We start from the raw sequence: 18,851 nt of genomic DNA, 5'->3' as shown, positions 1-18,851 counted from the left end.
GAAACTGCACCGCTGTACTTTGACAGGGTCTTGAGGGCGCTACTCTGTATGAAGACGGCAGATGGGGGTGGAGGGGGGGGAGTAATGGAAATATTTGCCTCCCTGAAACACGCCAAAGGAGAGGTTTTGAGGGAATGTGGCAACGAGACGATTGACAGAGTGTAAACGGGAGCACAGACGAGTTATTCGAGTTGCGCACAGCTGAGCCAAAACCCAAAACAAAATAGCGACCTGTGTCCCATCTGCACAGATTTTGCGAACACTTCAATATTAAGTCAAAGTTGCTGATTTATTGTTCTCCCATCGGAAACGTTGCTTCATAGGATTGAATGTGGTAGAAGTGGAACATAAAGTAACCTATGCTAATAAATATCAAATGAAAAGGTCAGCCGGGGGCAAAAAAAAACCAGACGAGAGATCGGTGATGACAATTGGAAACGCATATGCAGCAAATAAAAGCCGCACATCTGTCATACAACTATTTCTGTATTTCAAATGGGGAACATTTTCACAAGAGCCAGGAAAAATGGTCAGAGTGCAGGCAAAGACACGAGAGCGAATCCGAGCCTTCAAATATCAACGACCACACTTAAGAAGTTTGCCATCCAACAGCAAGCAAATTGAAAAACAAACTGCTCGCTTAAGGCTTGAATTAGCATGAATAAAAAATATCGTTGACTTGCTAGCGTTAGCGTTGATAGTGGTGATTTTTCAAGCCAAAACACAAAAGCGAAAAGTACGCATAGAGTCTTTATCCTCTATATTGAAAACAATTAATTGAACATTTTGTGGGAAGAGATTCAATTAACACGCTAATTTGAAGTTTACATTTGGCTTTGTTTGTATAATGTACAATATTCAAGAGTAGTAAAAAACAAAAAAAAACAAGCAACAGGAAAAAATATTTTGGGCAGGAGGTTGGAGCAGTTCCATGGCATCTTCATTCATTTCAATGGGCCAAGATTGGAGAATTGGAACAAATTCAATTGAAGGCATCACAGAGACGTGAGAAGTGCTCTTGTTCACTGGCGCTCGTAGACTCTGGTGCACACCACGTCATCTGCTCGCATGGTCTGCAAAAGAAACACCACAAACGGTTTGATTCCCGCCAGAAAGTGTTTTTCTTCTCTGTCTCTCTTTACCAGCACGAGTTTGCTGTCGTTGGTTATCTCTCGGGTCCAGGAGGTTTTAGGCCCCTCCCCTTTCTGCAGGGTCTGCTCGCAGCTGATCTTGCTGTCAGTCTCCCAACGCGGAGAACTCTGAGCGGCGAGAGAAACAAACAGGAGGCGGATTGGTACGATGCGCTGGGCGATGTTGCGGGGAACGTTCCGGGGCATACCGTGCAGGGCCGGCCGTCCACCGTGCTCTCGTTGAACTCCTGTCCCACGGTGAAGGTGATGTGGGTTGTCCGGACCGTGGTGGAGGTCTTGATGGACAGAGTCTCGCTATCCTGCGTGATCTCCACCAAAGGCTTGGACGCCGCCTTCACCGCAATTTTACGCAGCATCACGTTTACGCCTGCAGCAAATGTGGGAGCAAAAATTTGAAAGTGTTTTTTTTTTTTAAATCAAGCGATATCATACAAAAATGCCATCATTGGATTTTCCAAATCAAGTGTCCCATACAGTGCTCATTGCAAGCGCACTTCCTCTTTTGGGAAATCTTGCCCAGTTTTGTTCTGTCCCATCTCAAACCCCAACATGGCCAACAAACAAATACTAATAATGTGACACAAAAGATACGAGAAGAAAATACAGGTGGGCTCAATGTGACAAATGTTTCCAAACAAGCAGCTCGAACGCCAATCTCATCTACTGCTTCTGTTGACTTTGTTCTCATCAGGCGTGTTCCTCACATCAACCAATCAGCTTTCTCCAGCCTCTCCTGTCTTGCACAGGTGTGCTTTGTTGTCACCTCACTTTGTTTGTTTTGCTTGTGTCAAGTGTGAATCGGGTCGCCATCTTCTTGTCAAGCTTCTCGTGAGTGGTGAGAGTTTGAGGACTTTGTGGATTTTGTTTTTTTGTTGTTGCTGTGGATACTTACTTTGGACATTATTCCCGCATGTCACCACCGCCTCTCTTTTTTTACCCCCATGACTTGAGTCATCGTGATTTCGAAACTTGGGTTCAGACAAAGGCCAAAAGCCACCAAGTAAAAATACTTGGGAATGCAACTCAATGAGACACCTCCAAAGGCGAGCGCGGGCTCGAGAAAATAGACGACAATTGTGTGACTCCGGTTGATGGCCGCCAAATGTCAAAGCTGAGTTAACCGTGATCAGACATCTGCAATTAAACATTTAAATTGGGCTGATTTTTTAAATCTGCACTTTTATTAAAATAAATATTTTCTTCTTTTGTTTTCATTGAATACTTGGAATATTTGGAAGACTACTGTTTACTTTAACCGGAGTCAAACGTGAGTATTGTGAGTGCCCGCCTTCCAGTTGAGTTTCCCACCTGACACGCATTCCCACCTGTCAGCAAGAGTAAATATATACGCAACAAGAAATGCGCAGTGGTTGACAAGGCGGCAGCACGTCGTACAGTGCGGCCGTTGTCTCGTCCGTGCTTGAGTAGTTTTGAGCACCTCTATCTTCAATTTTTTATTTTTGCTTTGACTTGGGAGCACAAACTTGAGACGTGTGCGCTGTGTGCTGGCGGTGAACTCAACTTTCTTTATGATAAGCAACCCTTTGGCAATTAGTGAATAACTGTGACTGAGATTTTTAAAAAGCGACTTCAAGATGTTTACTGTCACTCCCAACTGTCAAAGTAAACATAAAATGAAGAGAATGATACATTGTTGCCTTTGGAAAATCTGCTTTGCTGGATGTTAACAATGCAAAATGCAATTTCAGTTAGCTGTTATGATCCATCTTTGTACACTTTAGAACTGACATTTGAACACAAATGTTGAAACTATACGTAGATAGATAATATAACAATATTCAAAGGCATATATTCTTTATCCTTGTCCAAAAATCACAGCATCTTAGTAGAAGTCATCATCAACTGTTATACTGCTCCCTGGTGGCCAAGGCAGGCACACCAAAAAGAGCAGCGCAATAAATTGGATTGAAGCATATAGTCATGATGCAAAAACTGTTTAATTCTTTACTTTATTAAACCAAAAAATAAGCTTGAGCCGCGTACCACATTTTGAAAATCACTGCCAGAATTACCAACACTTTTTAAAAATATTTTTATGGTGGCGCCAATCAAGTCTCCAAGTGACAGCGAAGAGGAAAAATGTGATGACATCATCTTCCTGTTCCCTCACCATAACCTGTGATGGGTGAGTACTTTTACAATATTTTAGTTGACACTTGCTTCTCAAGTGACTGCCATCCCGGCTGACTTTGAGGCAGCCAAAAGGCTCCAACGCGACCATATCAGGCCTAGCCGGGGCATGCTCACCCGCCGACTGAGCTTTGGGGTCAGAGGTCAGGGAGCGGAGGAAGCCACGGGGTCGGTCGGGGCGAGCGTTGCATCGGTGGCCGCTGACAGGTCGCATCCAGCTGCGCTACGCCACCAGATGGAGATGGGGTCACCGTGTGTAGCTTAAACGCACGTGCTGATTGAGATTTGCGAGGCCACAAGTCAAGGGTCAAATTGCCGTTTGGCTTAGAACAGCATTTGGGTTACAGCTACATCGGAGCTCAGAATCGAAGGCCCATTTAAAGCAAAAAGTGGTTTAGGTGGAGGAAGGACGCATACAGCCGCTGGCGCTCGTTCAATTGCTTTAGTAAATCAAATCTGCTTCAACAGATACCAAATATGTTTAGGGCTGTGACTAACCATTATTAAAAGAATGGATTTAAGCTTTCATCTTGTCAAAATATTAGATAACTTTTCCATCCCTGTGTATGGGAGAGCATGACTATATTTCAAATGAAAAGTGCAAACAATACAATTGTTTTGACATGGGAGCCAAAAGCTTGCGACCAGCAGGTGCCCCCGCCTCGCCGTTCCCGACTGTCGCTTTGGATCAGGCCGATCCGTGAGCGTCGCGCACTGTACGCGCGTCCCAGCGCGCTTATTGACGAGCGAGCGCGCGCACGCACGCACACACACAATGCGTGTGCTGCGCCACAGGCAGATGTGCCGCCGTTTGTCTCTTTTGTGTTATGGCAGCCCAAACGGGGGCGGGAGTGGGGTGAAGGGGCTTAGTGACGCTGGCCTGGGGCCAAGGTACTTGAATTTTGGAGCGTCTGCAGAATGACAAAGACCCCCTGCCTGTGCGTAATAGAGGCCGGTGCACAGACAGGAGATGTAACCTACAAAAACAAAAGAAAAGAAGTGCGGCGGAAGTGGGACGAATTTGCATCACTCACCCAACACTTTTAAGAGCTCCTCAAAATTCTCCGAACTCTTCATCTCCCAAGTGCCGGAAAAGTCCGGGATTTTACGGTCCATGTTGGTCTTTGGGCTCAGATGGCAACTTGTTTGTGGTCCTCTTGTAGCGATGCTGCGGTGCGCACCTCGTCCTCTTCGGTTCTTCCCTGGTCCTGGTCCTGGACTTCACTGATATCGCCCCTGACCGCCTGTGTGTGCCTGCGCAAATGAAATGTAATTGCGCCGCGGAAAAGGGCATACTCGTGGAGAGGCATGTCCCCGCCCCTTATTAGTCAATCCACACCCCTTTGGACAACCAGATTATCGGCATGGATCCACGTACGGTACATTTATAGAATTACGCCCCTTGTAGGCGGCATGTTTGGAGACGCTTTCTTCTTTTCTGTCTAGATGGGATGTTACGGTGACGTTAGGTGTGGATGTGGTGAGCATGATTTCCAGCTAGTGCAAGTCGGTGGCAGCCTGCTTGACTATTTCACTGGGGCCAAGTTCACCACCCACGATCTTAATGCTGCCGCCATAAAAATAAAGGCGCCGGTAATGGGATACAGCTTCTGGCCGGCACGATGGAATATCAGTTTAAAAGGGGGGCGGGGCTACTGGGAGGTGCTGGACGAGGAAATTTAAAAAAAACAAAAAAGAGGTGGGATCGGTGCAGGTCGCCGATAGCTTTCCTTTGCCTCCCCCACGCTGCGTGAACGGAAGAGTCGCAAGGGGGCGGGGGGGTTGTGGTGCAGGGTCAGCGGTGTGGGAGGTAGTTGGACCACGCACGCGCGCGCGCGCACGCAGGCCGCCCATGATGGATGGTGCTGATACAAAGCCGACGTTAACCATTGACTCTTGATGGATGATCCCATCCGCTCCGCTGCATGGCGAATTAGCGCGCGGTAACCCGGGCGACCGCTCGGGGGGGTATCAGTCGTGGCGTGGCTCCCCGCTACAAATATACTCTCGCTCCGTGTCAGTCCACACACGCAAGGCGCAATAAAGAAGAGTTACACATGGATAATTGGCTAATTGAAGTCACGCGCCTTTATGCGCGTCCAAACTGTGCCACCTTTTGGTTTGCGCTAGGCGGTAGCTTCTCAATTTGCGCGGATTGCCCAAAAACGGCGAAAGAGCGCAAAAGAGCGAGGGCCATACAAATAAGACTTATCCAAGATATTGCAAGAATAAAAGATGTTAAGTTACGACAACAGCGTTTCGAAAACTTCTTAGGAGAATATGTAGATCAGGGGTCACCAACACGGTGCCCGCGGGCACTAGGTCACCCGTGAGGACCGCACGAGTCGCCCGCAGGACTGTTCTAAAATGAGCTCAAATAGCGGCACTTGTCAGTGAGCTGCATCCATTTATTTTACAGTCAAACCTCGGTTTTCGAACGTCCTGGTTCTCGAACAAAGCGGAATTCGGACAAGAATTCGAGAATTTTTTGCTTCGGTTGTCGAACAAAATTCGGAGGTCGAACCTCGCGAGATGAGCCGGGAGGACCCGAGAAAACCCGACCACGTGGCCCGGATGCCGACTGACTCCGTTGTTATTGTATTCTCGTTATTTTGAGGATTGTATTAACCCCTAATCATGCCTCCAAAGAAAGTAAGTGGGAGCAGTAAAGCCATCCTAAAACACAAAGACGCTCTTAAAGCAATGCGACAGTGAGCGCCCGGCGCGCTGCGGTTGCGCGATCGGACCAAATTAAGCTCCCTGCGCACTGAGGTCCACTTAAATTTTGGAAAGTACATCAGGACTTTAAAAATATTTTCAAAATTTTAGCGACGGCTCTGTCACAATAATGCGACCAGCGCGGTGAAGTTGCGCGGTCGGCGACGCGCTACTGTTGCGCGTTCGGCGGTGCGCTGCAGTTGCGCGATCGGACAAAATTAAGCTCCCTGCGCACTGAGGTCAATTTTGGAAAGTACATCAGGACTTTAAAAATATTTTCTACATTTCAGCGACGGCTCTGTCACAATAATGCGACCAGCGCGGTGCAGTTGCGCGGTCGGCGACGCGCTACTGTTGCGCGTTCGGCGGTGCGCTGCAGTTGCGCGATAGGACAAATGTGCGCAAATGAAAAAATGCTTAAAAAAGGCGTTATTTTTTGTCTTGAAGCGGATAAAAAAAATTTCCATTATTTGTAATGGGAGAAATGGATTTGATATTCTACCAATTCGCTTCTCGAAACGCCTTCTGGAATGGATTGTGGTCAAAAACCAAGGTTTCACTGTATTTTTGCTATTCTTGTTAAAATCACACTTACATGTGAACTAGAAATGACAATAATAACACATAGTGAAAGCCAAATTGAGCAAATTGGCTATTTCAGAAGTGTGTGTCAAACTGGTAGCCCTTTGCCTTAATCAGTACCCAGGAAGTAGCTCTCGATTTAAGAAAGGTTGGTGACCCCTGATGTAGATGATGTCCTCATTTCAAAACTCAAAATGTTTGTCATTGGCACAGGAAAAATACGTGGGCACTGTAACATGACAACGTTTTTGTACCAGTATGACTTTAACATCAACTTTAATGTTCTGGTATTATTGTTACAATTTATATTTTAACTGTTTCCCCCAAAATACAACTGTAATCGTGAATGCTAACCGTTAGCTTGCAAATGGGATTTTCCTTAGCATGAAGTTCGTGGGCTGTTGTTAAGGCAACCGTAGTTGAACATTTGAGTTTCTTTTGGGAAACTTTTTGCTTTCTGTCTAGTCTCAGGGGCAACTTTGTGGGACGAAAGAGCTCAAGGCCTCGCTTTGCTTCTATTTAGCGCTTTGATGACTCTGTTTCCATCTCGCTCATGCAGCTTGTTTGCTGCGGCGTTCCCTCGCACGGGCCGGACTCCCAAAGTGACGCTCGAGCTTTGAAGGTGACTGAAATGAATGAAAATGTTGGCGTCGGGGAAGAGTCAAATGACCGTGAAGCAGACAGCGAGTGTGTGATGAAGAGCTGCGTAACGTGTGTGTGACGCTGCATGTCGGCGCAACATGACAAAGGGCCGCTCGGCATTCAGGTGCATTCAGCCGTGAGCTGCACCCCTCAACCTCATGCAACTTTCTCCCCGGCTGCTTTTCGTCCCCCGTCTGGCCTTTGTTCTTTTGTGCCACTCGGACACATTCCTCAAGCACGTTGAGGAGGGCAAAAGCGAAGGGGGGGGCGCACCCCGATCTGAAATCTAAAAAAAGAGGCAGAGCATTGGAAACCCCGGACGACGTCTCTTTGGCCGGACTTGATCGAATGTTTTGAGCTTTGAGGCCAGTGGAAATGAGATCACTCCATAACGGGAACGTTTTTGTCATGGAGCCACTTGACAAAGTGAGAGAAGACGTGTGAGCGTCACACTGTCCACGACCTTCTCACCCAGCAGGCCAACAGAAATTTGCTCATGTCGGCGCAAATGCGCATGGAGCTTTAGCACGTTGCTGGAAAATCGTCAAGCTCAAACACGGCGGCGCGGTGCGGCGCTTCACCTTTTGAACTTTCTCATGAGGTCATGTTGCAAAGTGAGAGTGTGGAAAAACATTGTGGAGCTTCCAATCGTCCTGTTTTTCCTCTCGCACAGCATATCGTTTCCTCTTTCCGGCCCTCTGCGGAGTGTCACTTAATTTCCCCCTCACACAATGTGGACAACTCCAGCCCAAAACGAACGATGACCTTCAGAGGACCAAAGTCGTGGAAGCTCTCCATCAAGGTGTCCCGTAGCTGCTTCTAAAGTCACACTTTGCCGCCATGCTTCACTTTATGGTGCCGATGACCTCAAATGAAAGCGCTCAAGCCGACAAGGCAGATGTGAACTTGACCTTGCCTATCTTGCCAACTCCTGGAAGTCATTATCAGCGACCTTTTGGCCTCCTAGGAAACCAGTGGGCCCAATTTCCTGGCAGCAACCATGACTGACTGTATCTTTGTTGTATGATTTACATATGGACCACTGGGGAAGGGGGGAGGGGTCTTGAACTCCTCCAAGAGTGGCTTGGAGATCAAGCTGCATAATGTGGCGCAAGAGGAGAAGCACAAAAACGCTGAGACTAAGGTTGTCAATGATGTGGATTTTTGGGACTCCCGTCGTGTCTTTCGTTGATCTCGTGTGTGGACAAACACAACGTCATCAGCAGCATGCTGGACCTTGAGCTGCTATTTTTGGACGTAAAGGGATCCCCGCCGTCTAGCCACGAGCGCTCTTCTGCCAAGGGGAAGGCCAGAGTTACATAAGGCAGCGCTGTGTGCTCCCAGTAAGCCCCTCCCCCCGCCCCTCTCACACGCGCAACGAAACGGACGGAAAACGCGCAAGCAACACGCGACGGAAAAGTCCCACATTTATAACTTTCAGGGCAGTCTTCAGCCAAGCCGGAACTTTCTTTTTTGCTAAAAAAAAAAAAAAGGTGTAGAGATTTTTCTGTAGTTTTGCTTTTATGCTGAGCGGAGAGGCAGACAGCTGTTGACTCGTGCGGAGCTGCGGCAAGCTGAGACAGAGCGCCGCCCTTTTGCAGCAGGCTGTAAAAACCCAGCGTGCCCTCTGCCTGGAGGCGAGTGAAAGAGTTTGTCTGGTCATGGCCGCCGCGGGCTTGGCGTTGATGCTGGCCGCCTGCGTCCTGTCAGCCCATCGGACACGCGCGCACAACGACGCTCCCTGCCAGCGATCCAAATGGAACAACGGCTATAACACGTTTATCAGGCGTCACGTCCGCTCGGGGCTGCCCGCCTCTCTTGACGCTGCCGAGTGGAGGAGCTACATCAAGAACAACGGCGGCTGCGATAGACCCACCCAGTCCTTCCTGGACCCCAAAGACCTGGACAGGGTAAGGGCGGTGTGCTCCAGCAGAGGGGGCCAGATCTTCCAAGAGAACCTCTGCATCAGCCGGGAGCGCTTCTCCTTCGTCACGGTGAGGAGCGACCATGGCACCTGCGGCATCAAGAACGTGCTGCGGGAAAGCAAACATCTGATCCTGGCCTGCGAGGAGCTGGAGAACCAGTGCCTGCCGGTCCACTTTGAGGGAAACCCCCGAAGCGCCAAGCCAGGCAACTATGCCAGAGGCTGCCAGGATCCCGATACCAAAGGACACGCCCCCAGCTTGAAAGCAACCTGGCTGTGGTTCTTTGCCGCCATCTTTGTTGTTATGGGCCTCGCCGGATGAGTCACTGAACTGTTTTGAACATGCTTGTGGAGCCTGTCCCGCCTTCACGTTGCTAATCGTTCTTCCATGCAAAGCAGAGGTTCCTTCATCTGTGCCCTGATGTTGTATTGAACGAAAAAACAAATAAAAAGGGAAATGGGCTCAACTCGGCGATCTTGCTGAGACCAAAACTGCAGCGGCCCTCGTCTTTCTTTGAGTGAACATAATTTCACTGACCTTTCATCGTGGCCCGTTGAGAACATCGGGGAAGGCAAATCTAATTTCTGAAGACAAACGATGGGCGACTTTCCACTTGTCTGCTTTTGCTTCTGTCCTCTCACCCAACTTTGCATTTCGTCCAAGCATCATTAGCTGTCTCCGCTTTGCTCTCCGTCGGCGTTCCTCTGGGCTCCTTTGTCCTCATTAGCCTCGTGTCGCAGAAACCGACACGTGCTTGCTTGCTTTCCTCTCAATGGCCAGCGACGTCATTTGAAGACGCATCACGTGTGCCTTGAGCTTTTCTTACTCCTACCTCAAACTCGATGATATGGTGTTTTTGCATTGTGCGTTAGCATTAAGCTAGCAAACATTTGTCGGTAATGAAGGTGACCCACGTTTGATTGACCGAACTTGACTTCATTTCACGTTGACGTGCAGACATAAATATGTCACGCATGCTCAACTGCAACTGCGGAGGAAGCAAATGTAACACCCGGTTTACTCAAGAAAGGCGAGAGGAGAATAAAAGAATGAGTGGCGAGTGAGAAGCCAGGCAGGGGGCAAAACGGTAGGACGCAAGAAGAAAAGGAGCAGTCACACAATCGCAAGCAGCCGTGCACTTTTCATGAACTAGGCAGGCTTCAGAAAACGGCCCCAACGCAAACTGAGGCGACAACGATGGGAACGGACGCTTTGGACGCTTCTCAGCTTTCGCTCACTCCTCGTGTCCTTTTCTATTGCCTTTCTATATACGTTGGACCTTCAGCCTGCTTGTTAAGATGTGACGGAATGGGCGGCATCCATCCAGGTATTGATAAAGAAGCCTGTAATTCGCCCAAAATTTCAAGCAAATTATTATTTTTTATTTCTGCTCTCAGACCTGCTGACTTTTCTCTCTTGCTCACCCATAAAAAGCAGCACTTGTGGAGGGCCACTTGTAAAAAAAATGAGCCCCAGAATTAAAAACTTAAAGTGCAAAGAGCTTTCCAAAGTGCAAGGGGGGGGTGGCAGGACAAAAGGGAAGTGAGTAATCGAGGCGCTTGAGTCGCACGCTGCCCATGCTGAGCCACTCTTCTCTTTCCTTTCTGATAAATGAAAAACGCCGTTGTAAATGTGGGAAGGCTCGGTGGCTCTGAAGACGGCCAGGTAGGCCCAACATGTTTCATTTCATCTCTACGCAATCAGGAGAAACTTGGATGTAAAATAAAAGCAAATGAGACATCTGAAGTGCTTCTTAGATTTAATTGTGTTGCGCATCTTGAAAATACAATAACAATTCAAAATGACAAAAGACAAATCAGGACAATATGCTACATCAGAAATCTATTGTGTGACTTTATTTCGACTCGCACGTGCCGGTGGGCCGTTCTGCTTCGACGCTCACGTCCCCGAGCAGGCTCATAAAAATACATCGGCTAGATATGGAACATGTCAAAATTCCGGTCAGTGCAGTGTGTGCTTGTGCTGAAAGGCAGGATGGAGATGATGGAAAAACGGCGGACTTGAAAAAGGGAGGGGCGGAGGGGGACCCTGTCGAAAGTATTTCCACAAACAATTCAGGCATGCCAGCAGACATTGCAAGTGGGACGAGAGCCAGCAAAGTGACATATTTAAGTGCTTTGCGTGCAACCACACAAAATGTTTGCCACCATTATTCGGTGGAGGCATTCATGACTTGATCCTCGTGATTTCCTTCCCGCACTTTCTTCTAAAACAGTTTTTCCCGTCGTGGACGAGTTCCGACATGTTTCTGCACGGCTAGGGCTCGCTTTGTGCAGACGAGCGCTCCTCGAGCTTTTCTGCTTGACCGGTGCAGTTGAGAACCATCTCTTGCTGTTTATCGTTTGCTTTCTCGGGCTGCTTCATCCTGAAAGAGCAAAAGCAAAGCGTCACACTTGACAGAGTAGTTTGAAAGGTTGACCAGTAGAGGTCCCTCTTGGGCAAAGAATGCAAGGAGAAGAAAATGAGATGATTAGTTATTAGTGAAAATGGGATGAGTAAGCGTGGGTAAAAGGAAAGAAATGTTTTTTCATGCTAGTGGCTGGTGCCCAGTCCAGGATGCCCCTGCCGAGCCGAACCTAACCCCAGCCCCACCCAAAAGCCTGAGGGAACCCTTTCCAGATTGGTTACGTCTGGGATTGTTCCATCGCTATTGGTGTTATTTGCCAAAGAAAAGATAAATAGGCAGTTAAAGCAAAGAGAAGTTTTCAGTTGAAAGGGAATCATTGCGGCCTCTTTGGTCAACCTTTGGATCGGAGCTGGCCGGTTATTGGTAAGGACGTCCCAGCTAGAGGTAGAGCTGTCAGATCACAAGAAAAAAATATCATTGACTTGATCCAAGCACAAGATGTTATTAGTCACAACTGATTGGATTGGATTAGATTGGAGTTGATCATTTGAGGTGCTGTGTTATCTGATGGATGTGAGTTTCCAAAGACATGGACACCGTTGTCATCTCTTTGGCAGTACGTTTGCCCACTCAGTTCTGAAGCATTTGGCTAAAGACAAGGAGAATTCCTCCTGAATTTCTCACATCCGTGATGGTTCTCCATCACCTGATTTGGACGTCAATAAACTCCAATGCATTTGGAATGGTGGCTGTTGAGAGCCCAAAAGCTGGTGCCAATTGTGTCCATGTCCCAATACTTCTAGACCTGAGTGAAACTCCAATCAGCTTTTAAAGCCACTTGGATTCCAACCTCCTCAATTTCGCCGCTTCTTTCGAGTCCAAGTCGTAATTTGGCGAGCAGTACTGGGCACGAGTGGTGTTATTGCGACAGGGCAAAGAGGATCAGATTATCTTCAGCGCTAATCTCGGGCTCACTTTCTCTTGTGTTTCACTTTTTTGGAGCAATCCCAGCAAGCCGATTACATATTGATTGAATTTATTTCTTCGATCCCAACCAACACAAAGATTGTCCGCTCCTACGCAACCATGTGATGGCTTGCGTGGTGCGTTTTGCTCATCTTTCCTTTGGCGCGCGCAGGTGTTAACGTCAATGTCGGCGAAAGCACGGAAAGTAGCTTAGCCCGATGGAATGCGGCCATCGTTAGCGTGAGAGATTCCTTGTGCTGCGGCTTGGACAGGTCAAACGTCCGTTGACTGTTCTGCAACCGCGAAACAAAATAGCAAGCACAGAAATAACCCATCGGCAGATGTTGATTTGGCCTCTGACGACGTCACTTTCATCGACCGCATAAGGGCGGCTCCTCCAAAATGGCCTCCGCAATTCAGACGGCCGCTCGGTCCCAAATTTCATCCGTGTCAATATATGGTCGGGTTCTAATCGTCACCGTGATGCTGTCTTCACGGTTGCCCCCAAGTACAGCGATGGCTTGAGATGGACGTTTAAGTCATAGCACTTCATAATATTGTACTTAAAAACATCATTATGAAATCATCAAAATGAAAAAGAATTTAACAACTCTGAGCTTGTCGATACGGCGCTAATATTAGTTGTTTTAGGCAGAGGATAAAGAATTTATGACAGTAATTACTGTAATAGAAGCTGCTTAAAGGGTTAAGGCATTAGCATTTGGGCATTAGCATTTGGCGAGCAGCCTGAAAGGCTGGTTGTTTTAAACACGCAAGGTGTCGTTTTTGCCGTTTTGTTTAGTTTTTGAGGAAAGGTCAGCTGAAAATTGAGCGGTTGAGCGGAGTGACTCGTATCTCAAGGCAGCGCTGTCTTTTTTCGGATTAGAAGAGCGCTGAAAGACATCTGTCAACCCAAAGGGGAAGGGGACAAAAAGACGGCTTGTGGTCTCCTTGTCGGCGATGTGCGCCACCTGTTCACCGCGACCCTTTCACGGCGAAGGTAAGCGAAAAATCTGCCAAGAGACGGAAAAGTTAAAATGGTGGCCAAGTGGCACTCGGCTGTTTTCAGGAGCCATTCGGAGCCACGAGGCGCGCCATCTTACCGGACGGTCTTGATGATAAAGCGGACGATGACTGCCAGGCCCACGCAGCCGCACATGATGCCAATCACGATGGCGGTGACTTCACCTGCAGGCAACGAGGCGAGAAAAGCTCAGGCGGGGGAAACCCTGCCACGCAATTGTGGGCCTTACCCGAAGAGAGCTCCTTCCCCGACTCTGCAACAAAGAGAGGAAGGCATCATTCATTTCGAATTGAAGGCCTTGTCCATGTTTTGGCCCTTCCACTTCAATCACTCTGCACAAATGCTTTCATTTTTTGTCTCAGAGTCAGCTTCACTTGTCCCCTGTCCCACTTTCTTGTGAAAACAATGAAGTCAGTGTTTGTTTTTTGCCAAATCCCGTCTTTTTACCGCTAATCGGCTCACAAAGAAACGCGGTTCTTCTTGCCGCTTTTCCCGACCGCTCCTCGCCTTTGATATTGCCACATTTCAGTTTTTTCGATGCCGGGAGACGTGACAAAACATGCTCCCCTTAATGATCCCACGTGTCACCTGCTGTGAAGGAAGCAAAGATCACTCTGTGGTTGAGCGGCTGCGTGGCGCGATAGTTGTCCTGCAGCAGCATCCGGTCCGGATCTTCTGCTCGACTGGAGTACAAGACGGTCTCCATCTTCAGCAGCTGCAGAAGACACACGTGTTGCAGTCAACCAAAAAGTAAGTTTTGCTTTTTTTCTTGTTCTGCCTGTCACCGATAATACAACTTTTTGGCCTGTCCAATCTTTTCATGGGGGTGATATCTTGTACCGACAGTATTGGTGATACTTTTCATTTTTAATTTCATTAATAATTAATTTTAACTTAATGAATTTTTAATTAAATTTTTTATTTTTTAAGTATTTCTAATTTCATTTTAATTTACTTTTTATCTTTAATTTTAGTTTTGATTAATTTGTAATTTAATTCAATTTTAATTCTATGTTTCTATATCTAATATTGTAGACGTGTGCAGTGTTGGGACTTGTTTTGCATAGTTTCCATCAGCAATATATTTGTCAAGTGGAAATGGCTAAAACCGGTCTCGCATCTGTTGCGATTGCCTGGAGAGAAGTCGGTTGCGAACGTCTGCAGGTGTCAGGCTCACCTGAGCCTTGGAGATTTGAACCCTCTCGTGGAACAGAGTCCAGATCACGGTCTGGTAGCACGGCGGCGTGGTCAGGGAGCCGTTGTAGCGATAGTAGCGACCCAGGTCGGTAGGGAGCAGCGACTGAACGTCAAAGGCTGGGATCAACACTTTCTGGTCTTGTAGTGGGGGGAAAAAAAGCAGTTAGAATCTGGGCGACAACCACGAGCTATTCCCTAATCGCAAAAAAATGATAGTATGGTTAATTTAATTTGATGCCATCTTACAACATTGCCCTTCAAAATCTCAACTCACATATCATGCATAGAGGGACTCATAATACTGCCGCACTGATAACTGAGAGAGGAGCTGAGCCTCCAGTACTGGACAGCATATTGTGCTGCCCCCTGGTGACCAATGCATGAGTAACACAAGTAAAGGAGAAAGTGTGACAACAGTTTTTTTTATGTCTTGGCTGAAAGACAACACTCCACTCCTTGGCCCTACCTGCGTGTCTGACGCGGCTCAGGTAGTTGATGATGTTGTTGAAGGACGGGTTGGTCTCCTCGCCTGTCTGAAGCACATCAAGGGCAGCGATCAGCAAGTGCGGCCAGTTTGCAGCCAGGTGGTTGAGCAGGGCTTGCGCGTTACCACAATGAGAATTCCCAGCACCGCCAAGCCGTTCCTTTGCGTCATGGCGACAGATGCGTTGGGATAGAGCTCCGAGTTGAAGTGCACCACGTGCAGCTGCAACAGGACGCAAGTTTTCATGGGGTTGATGAACTGCCGACAGCACGTGCTGGAGAACGGCCTTTAGGTTCCCTCCGGTCGGTGGCCATGCGGTTACAATTTGGCGCCTACCTCCGCCTCTGCGCTCTGACCGTTGATGGTGTGTTCACTGCCCCCGGAGCTCGGGCCGCCGCTGCCCCAGTGAAGGTGCATCTGTACGGCTGAGAAAAGCCAGGGCAGCCCCCCCAGGCTCATCCAGTCTGGCAGCTCGATCACAGCTGGGGGCGGGAGGGAAATGTTTCACCGCACTTCACCTAACGTTGCGGGAGGGGGGGCTGCCGTGGTTACCTGTGTGTCCATTGTTGTAGAGCGTGAAGGGTCTGTTGCCGTGCTGACTGTAGCCCAGCGGGGTGAGGGGGCTCAAGTCGGGGTCATATTTAGTTTGGCTGGTCACCACGTCAACGGGAGACTGAGAGGAACCGCCGCACTCGGGGAAATGTTCCGACCACTCCGACTGCCCCACCATGCCTTCAGCGGGGAACATGAGCTTCGTTATTTGGCCTGACGGCAGGCTGGATGGTCTCCCTGCTGCGCTTTACAACTCAATAGATCCGAAACGTCATGAAGAGATCATCGTTCCCCTATTTGCCCCTAAGCAGCACCGCCGATGGTTGTCACGGAGGTCTCTATGGTAACCTAGGGCTGAAAATTCTCACCCCCTGTCCTGGCCCACCTTTGTGAATGCATCGGCTACACGCACACGCACAGTGATTCACGTAGACAAAAAGTGACAGCGGACAGCCCGCACATTTTTGCCGTCTGACATGACGCTGTTCTTTCGTGTGAGAAAATGCAATTGTTTGTTTTTTTCCACTTCAACTAACAAGCGAGCTTGAGGCCACATCGCGCGCGGCCGTTATTCAAGCGAGCACCATAACAATCACTTGTCATAATGCGGCCCGATATCCAGGCGGCCCCTCTTCAAGAGGCCCCCACCGCATAATGCAGGTTGTGTTCAGATACTAATTGTTTGCCCATGTGCCTATGTTAGCATTAAGCTAGTCAGGGCTATGTGGTTGTTTTAACTGCGCAAAGTGTAGTTATCTTAGTTTGACTGCCAACTTCAACTGGGAGTGGCAGTAAACAACTTGATGCCTTCATTTTTGAGGAACTTGTGAAGTGAGTCGAGTCACCTGCAACGCCACAGCGCTCGCATCTTAGCAGGATTGCTGCCACAGAAGAGAAAAACTTGCAATTGGCTGAAAGTGTTTACCTTCAAGTCTAGTATTTCCACACAGCTCCTACCCGGAATATATATATCAAGCTGATAAAGTGGTATCGGTTTTGTAGTATCAGTGCATTTTTTCCCACATATGAATGCAGATGTGCCTTGCCGGAAGCAGAAAGGCGTCTGGGTCCGCCCCAAGTTGAGACCAGCTTGAATAGAAACCAGTCGCTGTCTGGTACTGGTATCGCCAATGCACAAAGTGCACTGCCCGGGGGGGGCGATGCACCCCATTCATGCCCGCTCTACCATTGTCCATAGCATAGGCACGCTCAGTGTGGGTCTGCAGCACAATAACCTGTGTGTTGATTGTGCGCCGCAACAATACACCACGCAACTGGGGAGGCTTCGGCCCGGCCTGTCTCCATCTCTTGCTCTCTTGCTCTGGCCCGCCAGCGCCATCGTCATGCACTTGCCTCTCTCTTCATTTGGCAATTTTGCCCCGGAATCCTTGCTACCCCCTTGCAGACCTCCATCATCTCTGTGTGAGCACTGCGCTCACGCCAGCCTGACCAACTGGAACTAACACGTGCGGAGAGGCAAGGAGAGGGGCAACAGAGGGAGAAAAGGCGGGGACAATCGAACACGCACACAAAAGCAGGCCAACCATGTTTTGGATAGTCATGAGATGGAAGCCTCGCATCTTCATATTGGGTGATTGAAACTAGATTTTGTGGTGGTTTTGCTCATGGCTGAGACATCTCTGGTCCGTGGGCCAAGTGTGAGCATTTAACAAGGCCTGCCGTGCAATACTAACCAGCGTAACCCCAAAGCCCCCCAAAATATTTTTTGCTATTAGAAGGATTAAGAACGTTAACCACCACTGCTGTGGGGATGTCACCAACATATTTGTGGCCATGCAAATAGAATAATCACTAATGACAGAATTCCCACCTTGGTTTCAAACTAAAATGTCCTAAACCTCGCGTCAACTGAGCAGCCCGGATGACAAAACAGCTTTTATAAAACCATCTCGAAACACAAAAAAACATTCTTACTTACCAGTGTAGGTCCAGCTTGTGTCCTCTGGAAAACACAAGAGTGAGACCTCTTTTCAACTTGTTTTGTAATCGTTCAAGTCTCACAACGAAAACTCCTCCAACCCGCAGACGGAGTTTGCGGCTGCACTGCGACTACTGTACAACACATCTCTCAGCAACACATTTCATAAATGCAACAAAAAAAAAACTCAGCTCACCCGGTGCTGATTATTATGTAAATGAAATACTTACCGGCAGCTGCCCACTGGAGGCCGGGCAGCAAAAGCAGCACAAAAGGAGCCACAGAGTCCATGGGAGCCCACACACACACACATACACACACAACACTGCCAAACGAACAACGGTGGACGGAGGGATGAGGAGTGAAGTGAGAGAGCGAGGGGGACAGAAAGGGACACGGAGGGAGAGACCAAGCGACGAGAGAGCGAGCAAGCGAGAGAGCGGGCGAAGGGGGAGAGCGGCCCGCCGGGTACGGCGAGCCCACCTGCCCACTGCTCCCTTGAGTGGGCGGCGGATGGATACAGGCCAGCTTATGGGGTCCTTGAACAGGTGCTGAAGTGAGCTAAGTTGCAAGCACCAAGTGGCCAAGGATAATTCAGTGACACAATGATAGTTATCATTCAAGAGGGTATAATTGTTTCTTGGAAATACATTTCTGCATCCTAACTGTCTACATTGTTACGCCACCGTTGGTGTTCAAGCATCCGTTGTTTCTAAAACCACAGCGCTCAGTGCTAAGCATTAGCGTGTCATTGGCATTGTTTGTTAGCATTAAGATGAGCAGACTTTCATAATACAATGTTCTCAAGCACATCTATTGCTCGCTTTCTGATTAGTTTGACAGTGAACTTCAGCTGGGAGGGGCATAGTCCTTCAAATTTGGTTCAGTTGTTAACGATTACTGTATCTGTGATATGACAAATTTCTCTTCACTTTATAGGTAAGCCAACAAAACGTAGGCAAATGGACGATGAGGAACACCTAAAATGGAGGCTCTGTCATCCATTTCTAGTCTTTTCACCAAGGCTTCACTGGAGGGTAAGAAAATTTTGCAAACTTTGCATAATGTCATTCTATTCTGAATTGTTTAGTGTTTACGTATAGCTTAAAATGCCACCTAAAGAGTTCTCAAATGTTTCATGTTGGAAACTAA

The 18,851-nt window shown here is 48.2% G+C and overlaps 2 protein-coding genes across 7 annotated transcripts; both read right to left on the bottom strand.

Moving 5' to 3' along the window:
* Positions 1–270: 270 nt before the first annotated feature.
* On the bottom strand, positions 271–4,597 carry crabp2a (cellular retinoic acid binding protein 2, a). The gene is made up of 4 exons (XM_037273446.1): positions 4,337–4,597; positions 1,340–1,518; positions 1,143–1,259; positions 271–1,073 (listed from the first exon to the last, which is right to left on the bottom strand). Exons 1-4 carry the CDS (start codon positions 4,416–4,418, stop codon positions 1,023–1,025), a joined length of 429 nt encoding a protein of 142 aa, XP_037129341.1. The 5' UTR covers positions 4,419–4,597; the 3' UTR covers positions 271–1,022.
* A 6,314-nt stretch (positions 4,598–10,911) lies between these two features.
* Positions 10,912–18,120, bottom strand: ca14 (carbonic anhydrase XIV). Of its 6 annotated transcripts, XM_037273339.1 has the most exons (13): positions 17,930–18,114; positions 17,700–17,723; positions 15,761–15,940; positions 15,545–15,690; positions 15,335–15,430; positions 15,191–15,257; positions 14,705–14,862; positions 14,116–14,242; positions 13,757–13,780; positions 13,607–13,691; positions 13,475–13,516; positions 11,934–11,987; positions 10,912–11,555 (listed from the first exon to the last, which is right to left on the bottom strand). In XM_037273339.1, the coding sequence occupies exons 1-13, from the start codon at positions 17,988–17,990 to the stop codon at positions 11,447–11,449; spliced, it is 1,173 nt and encodes a 390-aa protein (XP_037129234.1). In that variant the 5' UTR covers positions 17,991–18,114; the 3' UTR covers positions 10,912–11,446. The 6 variants fall into 6 exon arrangements, with proteins under 6 accessions (XP_037129234.1, XP_037129237.1, XP_037129236.1 ...); XM_037273342.1 differs by lacking the exon at positions 11,934–11,987 and having other exon boundaries at positions 17,930–18,115; XM_037273341.1 differs by lacking the exon at positions 13,475–13,516.
* Positions 18,121–18,851: the final 731 nt, after the last annotated feature.

This window comes from Syngnathus acus, chromosome 16 (assembly GCF_901709675.1).
Source record: "Syngnathus acus chromosome 16, fSynAcu1.2, whole genome shotgun sequence".
NCBI classification, from domain to species: domain Eukaryota; kingdom Metazoa; phylum Chordata; class Actinopteri; order Syngnathiformes; family Syngnathidae; genus Syngnathus; species Syngnathus acus.
The sequence above is the reverse complement of the archived record's forward strand: the minus strand, read 5'-3'. Positions and strand labels throughout refer to the sequence as shown.

What these genes read in the sequence shown, in the direction of transcription:
- crabp2a (XM_037273446.1), bottom strand. Translation starts at nt 4,418, where the DNA reads ATGGACCGTAAAATCCCGGACTTTTCCGGCACTTGGGAGATGAAGAGT. An exon ending in GGAGCTCTTAAAAGTGTTGG is followed by an intron (nt 1,519 to 4,336) that starts GTGAGTGATGCA and finishes CATTTGCTGCAG; the next exon opens with GCGTAAACGTGATGCTGCGT. An exon ending in ACGACAGCAAACTCGTGCTG is followed by an intron (nt 1,074 to 1,142) that starts GTAAAGAGAGAC and finishes TTTCTTTTGCAG; the next exon opens with ACCATGCGAGCAGATGACGT.
- ca14 (XM_037273337.1), bottom strand. Translation starts at nt 17,990, where the DNA reads ATGGACTCTGTGGCTCCTTTTGTGCTGCTTTTGCTGCCCGGCCTCCAG. An exon ending in CCTCCAGTGGGCAGCTGCCG is followed by an intron (nt 17,724 to 17,929) that starts GTAAGTATTTCA and finishes TGTGTTTTCCAG; the next exon opens with AGGACACAAGCTGGACCTAC. An exon ending in TTTATCATCAAGACCGTCCG is followed by an intron (nt 13,517 to 13,606) that starts GTAAGATGGCGC and finishes GTCTCTTGGCAG; the next exon opens with ATTTTTCGCTTACCTTCGCC.